Here is a 6,620-nt window from a genome sequence, read left to right as displayed (position 1 = left end):
TTAAGGGAGCAGATTGACTGTGACCTCAGGCACAGAGATATTTCTGTGCGCGGAGCTGTGTGGGGCCCATAGAGATGTACGTGACAAATCCACTCCGTCCATCTGTTTTTAAATACCACAATAGGTCATTATGATAAATATAAAGTAGATCTAAAACTCATGTGGGCCATAACACACGAAACAGTGGTGATTGACAGCCGGGCGGTGACACAAGTTCCGTATCAGGATGATATTTGTTCATACGGTTTATCTGAGTGGTAATAATTCTATGAAGGGTTTGGATGGCATTTAAACATCATGGTCATCTCCAGAAAGGTTTCAACGGTGGATGTCTCTGTTCCCACCTTCTTATTGGTGTAGCTCACCTTAGTTTCGGATCTGCTTTATTTTTAGAATCCTATCCTATTGTGGTCTTTTAAAACAGATGGACGGAGTAGATTTTCAGGAACATCTCTGTGGACCCCACACAGTCAATCCGCTCCCAGCGTTGGGCATGCTTCACACGCGTGATGAAGTGCTTAAAAGTGATACGGACACGAATGCCATTTTGTAGAAAGGCATGGGCAGTGCCGGTAAAAAGGCCAAGGGTATATTAGGCTACTTCCCTTATATAAACGGCAGCATGCAACAGCCCAAAACAAAACCACAGCAATCAGCAGCACTAGAAGAAGAAGGCCGTCAGTCAGTCTCTTTCTCAAATGGACTTCTCTTCTTCCTCTTCTTCTTCTTCCTCTTCTACCCCTCCCGAAAAAAAGACACGAAGAAAATCTTCCCAAGATACCCCTGGCCGATTCCTCGGCGTCCGCCGCAGGCCTTGGGGCCGGTACGCTGCCGAGATACGCGACCCCACCACCAAAGAGCGCCACTGGCTCGGCACCTTCGACACCGCCGAGGAAGCCGCCCTGGCGTACGATAGAGCCGCACGCTCCATGCGCGGCACACGTGCGCGAACCAACTTCGCCTACCCCGACATGCCACCTGGCTCCTCCCTCACTCCCATCCTCTCCCCCGACGAGTCCGTGCAGAACCTCTTCCCCCCCGCCGGATGTCAGTTTCCCGGCGCCGGCTGTCACTTTTCCGGCGGTGAGCAGTGGTTTCAGACGGCACTTCCCGACCAACCCATCTTCAATTCCACCGAAGTCTATGGTGGAGCCCACATTGTGGATAGGACGGAGCTGCCTCCCCTGCCTCAGTCTCAAACCGCCACGACTGTTCCGTCTGGCGTTTCGGAAGTTACTGGGTGTCTCGGTTCGACCGTAACGGATCCGACACGTGAGGTGGGAAGTGGTGGTTGGTGCGATCCACAAGAGCTTTACACGTCCTCGGTGCAGACGGGCGGGTACGAGTCGTTTTTCGGTGTCGGAAGCGAGGAGTATCTGCACAGCCCGCTTTTCGGCCACATGCCGCCCGCTACCGATACGTATCCTAACGTAACGGATGGGTTTGATTTGGGCTCGTCTTCTTATTTCTTTTAATGGGTTTTTCGCAAGGAGCTGTTTCGGAGAGGTTTGAGTGGTTAGAGATGGGTTGTCACGTGACGTGCATGTGCGAGAGTTTGTGACGTTTCGCTGCATTTCGGGTTTTTTTGTTTCTCGTTTTTTCTTTTTTTCTTCTATGAATGTATTTCTGCAATATCTTCTCACGATTGAATCTCAATCTATTCCGCTCTTTTGAATTTCTCGCGAGTTTTTTACTTTCTCGTGTCAGTGATATTTTCTGCCATGACTTCGAGCGAACGTAACTGACTGTGTTCTGTTCGCAACGTTTGCAAAATGTAACGCTACCATGCATTGATGTTACTAACGTGCGCCTCGTGGTTTCGGTGGCATCGTGTTTCCTCGTGAGGCCCCACACGCAGGAGCGTCAGTTGATCGCAACCGTCCGTCTACTGGTGGTTACATTGAGAGCTGGCACGCGTGTTTGAATGCAAACGGTCGAAATTTTGAAATTTTTATTTTCAAGTATAGGTAAGGATAGTCAACATCAAATCTGCAGCACGAGTTTTGGACCACGGCCCATCTACAATAGAGATGGACGGCTCTGATCATCGGATCATTCTACCCGCGTGCCGAGCGTGATGCATGCTACTTGAGGTGTGCAAATGGAATGCTTATGGATTGTACACGCATGGAGCAACGTATGAAACAAGTCGTCTACATTGTGGGGCCTACCAGATAAGCGGTTTAAATATATCACAGGGTTACCCTTTTGCCACGTGTGAGAGGCAAGTGAAGGAAAATGCCTTGAATTCGGTAGTGATCCCTCCACTACCGAGCTCGGTACCGGAAAAGCTATATGGGCCCGTCAAGTTCATGTTTACTCGCACTCACCGGAAACTGAATGACCTAACAAGGCTAAGGGGCGATTGAGAGCAGCTAGATTTGATGGGAGATCAGGTCTAAGACATAGTTTGGATTGATTTAGTCGTGATTAGATCAACTTGGGTCATCTTTGACCGAACAATAGAACCCGGGTCTGAGCTAGGTTCAAGTTGTCCTTAGCCACTCGATAGAGCTTGGCTTAGTTGAATTTGGCACAAGACGTTGAATTTGGCACAAGACCCCCTTCCCATAACGCACGACGAAAGTAACCGCCCGACGCACAATTCCAGGGTAACCGCCAACATTCACCACTAGCGAACATCTCACCTAACGGCTGAGATGGTGCTTGAAATCACGGGCCATGTGGCCCTATGGACACTCTAAATATTGGAATCACTTATAAGGATAGGTATGCAAAATCTCCGGCCCAAAACCCCTCGAATACGACTAGACTCAGATTCCAAGCCTGACTTTAGCATCGGATGGTCCGCTACTATAAACGAGTCTTCTTTGCTTCTTTCTTGTGCAGGTGCTCGGAGGTCAGAAGAGGGTAGCCTAGATTTGTGCATCAACACTTCTCATATTTTCGTTTACTTGGCTAGAAATGTGCGCCCCATCTTTAGGGTAGGTGGCACATGAACAGCCGGAACCCGACTCGGGCCCATGTGAACTACCAAGTCGTGGTGTCGATCGAAGCACCTGGCACTCAACCTAGTCCGAGTTGACTCGGACGAGTTGTCCATCCATAGAGCAACCAGGTCAACCCGTCCATCGCCATAATTTTATAAATAAATTAACTAAAATTAATTAAAAGATGGAAAGTGCCTGTGCCAAACGAGTTGAGCTGAGCCTCTAGGACCTTAGACCGCAGTTGGATTGGGGTCATGTTTGAGCTGGGTCTATAGGCCTGATAATTGGACCATTTCCCTTCATGGTTCGAATCGGACCAGGGTTTGGGTTCTTAGTTTATGGGTTGGATTTTGGGCCGCTATGGACCCAGTCTATACTGTTGGAACACGGCCCAGAATCTTCTACAACACCAGTTGGATGAGTAGGTGCATCACCCGAGCTCTGTGGCCCAGTCCAGGCCTGTCAATGGGGCAGGTTGGTTTGTTGGGTTCTGGATCTGGCCCATGTGGGCCTACAAATAAGCTCTTTTAATAGCTAGTAGCCCTGGCTCGGACTTCTTTAATGAGCCCATGAACCCGGTCCAGCCAGTCTAGGATTTCAACAGGCATTTTTGTGGTATATCCTGCATGATGGGCTGTACTTATTGAAAACCACCAGCCCTGACGTGCACAACAGTGGGTGAATGGGCTTGGGCTTGGGCTGTGTATAATCCAACCGAGCTGACCTATCGGGAAGCGGATTGCGTACTGAGTAAACTATGTGGGGCCCACCGTCATTCGTCCATTGTATCAACTCCGTCCATCCGTTTTATCATATAATTTTAAGGTTTTAAACAAAAAACTAATAACATAAAAAGCTCAAGTGGACCACACCACCTGAAATAGTGTGAATTGAAGTCTACTGTTGAAAAGTTCTTGGCGGCCACAGAAGTTTTATATCAAGATGATATTTGTGTTTTCCCTTCGTCCATGTCTGTGTGATCTTAAGAACAGTTTGGATGATAAATAAACATCACTGGGGGCCTTAGAAAGGTTTCAACGGTGGAAACCAATACTTCCACTGTTTCCTTTGGTATGGTCTACTTCAGATTTTGATATACTTTAAATTTGGGCTGAACCTCTAAAATGATCTGGAAAAATGGATGGACGGCGTGGATAAATGACATGATTTCACAGTGGGCCCATCACAGTTTACTTAGTACGACAAGAGCATACTGAGTAACTCAGTACGCAATCCGACTTCGACCTATCGACAGGCCTATTCGTGGAACATGCATTTCAGGTTCAATGGATAATGTTAGGCAATAAAACCTAATCGTGGAACATGCATTTCAGGTTCAATGGAAAATGTTAGGCGAAAAAAAAAAAAAGTAAATACGCAAAAGACCTCCATATACTATTAGTGGGAACATTGGGTTGCCCATATGCCATCCCTACCGTTAATAAGGCACGTTTCCTGGAGATAAAGGAACGCGGATCCAACCCACCTTGGTTTTGAATCCGATTTATTTTTGTGTTGCACAGTGAAAATGAGATGAGCACCTGATTAACGGAGTGGATTTCACACAAACAACATGGCGAGACTCACAGATCTTGGGTGTTTTGCCATGTTTAGCTATGAAAATGATTTCTGCCCCACTTCATTTGATAGATAGACTCTCTTCATCTACGTGTCAGTGTCAAAGGGAGGAAGTACACTGTTGATGCAAAAATCTGGCTCACCCTCTCAGACGGCTGGACCTCCAAAGGAGACCCAGTCTAGAGCAGGTACCCTCCAATCCTAAAGTCAGGCTACAAATATAAGTCTGGTAGTATGAGGGATTTTGGGTGAGAGATTTTGTGTACCTTTTCATATAAGTGAATGTCTATTTATAGTGCCGGTGGAACAAGATAATCCGTGATTTTAGGCACGACCTCAACAGTTACACGAGACGTGCTCAAGTTTTGACACTTATCTTAGAATCATGCGGCAAACTGTTATGCTGATATGCTGCCTTTATCAGATGGTGGGTAGATCTTATCTCAATGTATTGTAAGTGCATTCCTTTTTCAAGCCCCTGATCATTTGATCCAGGCCGAGGTATTTGGTCCAGGCCGACCTCTAAAACTCCTCAAGCACTCCATAGTATTCAAACACATACATATGGTCAGTTTATTTTCACCCACAACATATACAATACTTGGTGCAGCCCAGACGCGAATTGCTTGCTGATCAGTGTTTTGTAGCCCTGACATGATGTATGTATTTTACCCACGGGCGTCCATCTATTTTGCGGGACCACTTTATGGCGTGAGTGCAAAAAGAAGCCATGTCCAAATCAGGTGGACTATACCATAGGAAAAGTGGTGATTGGACACCCATTGCTAAAAACACTCTGGTCTACAAGAGTTTTGGAACAAGCTGGTATTTGTGTCTTCCCTTGGTCGGTGTCTGTGTGATCTAAAAATAATTTTAAAAGGAAAATAAATATTACAGTAGGCCCTTTGAAAATTTTAATGGTGGGCATTCAATCAACACTATTTCCCTGTTGTGTGGTCTACCTGAAATTTGGATCTACTTAATTTTTGAGTTCATCCCGAAATGATACGAGAATTGAATGGATGGCGTGGATAAAACAAATACATCATGGTGGGGCTCATAGAGCACCGACCATCAGTAGGCAATACACGTCTCAGCACCCCACGATGGATTGCTGTATTTCTCTCTTAAACCGTCTGATTTTTAGGCCACGAACTGAATGGTTAAGATTGCCCCCCATCATGGATAAATAATGATAACAAAAATCTCCCTAATTGAAGATCCTAACCGTTAAATCTTTTGGGTTTTCTCTATTGAATGTGGACTGTTGGTGAATTTTTGTATAACCATGTGTTTACGTGCTAAAATGAAAAAGTCACGGAGTAGACCAAATGAAGAAATTTTCTGGGCACCGTTAATCCAAGTTGGTGCCATCAGAACAATGGATTTGATAAATCAATTGTGGGCCCTACATGTACAGATTAGGTATCAAATAATAAAACATAAATCACCCTCAAGTGGGGGAGGTCTGCCACGTAAGCAATCCTTGTCTTATGTTTCGTGGGAGTGGATTAGGTGAGACCCGAATCCACCGAGGTGGTTGGGACCCTGAGTGTGGGACTGACATTGATGCATGTGCCTTAAATCCACACCGTCCAACCGTTTTGAAAGCTCATATTAGGGCATGATCCCAAAAATTAAGTAGATCCAAACCTTAACTGGACCATAATACAGGAAACAACAGTGATTGAATCCCCACCATTGAAAACTTCACAGGAGCCACTGGAATGTTTATTTGCCATCCAACCTGTTGATAAGATCACAAAGATCTGGATGAAGAGACCACAGAAATATCAGCTTGATACAAAACTTCTGTGGCCCATGAGAAGGTTTTAATAGTCGATTAGCACTGTTTCCTGTATTGTGGTCCACTTGAGATTTGGATCTACTTCATTTTTTGGATCATAATCTAAACTGAGCTTTCAATAGGGATGGATGGCGTTGATGTAGTCACATACATCACAGTAGGCCCCACCTGTCAGGGGTCCCTCCCACCTTGGTTGATCCGGGATCTCACCTAATCTGCTCCTACGTTCTTTTTTTCTTTTTTATGAGAAACAATCGCCAGTCAGTCAGCAGTACTCGGTAAAT

At 45.8% G+C, this 6,620-nt stretch overlaps 1 protein-coding gene across 1 annotated transcript; it reads left to right on the top strand.

The window, feature by feature from the left end:
* The first annotated feature begins 657 nt into the window (after positions 1–657).
* On the top strand, positions 658–1,677 carry LOC131241394 (ethylene-responsive transcription factor LEP-like). The gene has a single exon (XM_058240207.1). It carries the CDS (start codon positions 699–701, stop codon positions 1,473–1,475), a length of 777 nt encoding a protein of 258 aa, XP_058096190.1. The 5' UTR covers positions 658–698; the 3' UTR covers positions 1,476–1,677.
* The last annotated feature ends 4,943 nt before the right edge of the window (positions 1,678–6,620 follow it).

This window comes from Magnolia sinica, chromosome 3, assembly GCF_029962835.1.
Source record: "Magnolia sinica isolate HGM2019 chromosome 3, MsV1, whole genome shotgun sequence".
Taxonomy (NCBI): domain Eukaryota; kingdom Viridiplantae; phylum Streptophyta; class Magnoliopsida; order Magnoliales; family Magnoliaceae; genus Magnolia; species Magnolia sinica.
The sequence above is the reverse complement of the archived record's forward strand: the minus strand, read 5'-3'. Positions and strand labels throughout refer to the sequence as shown.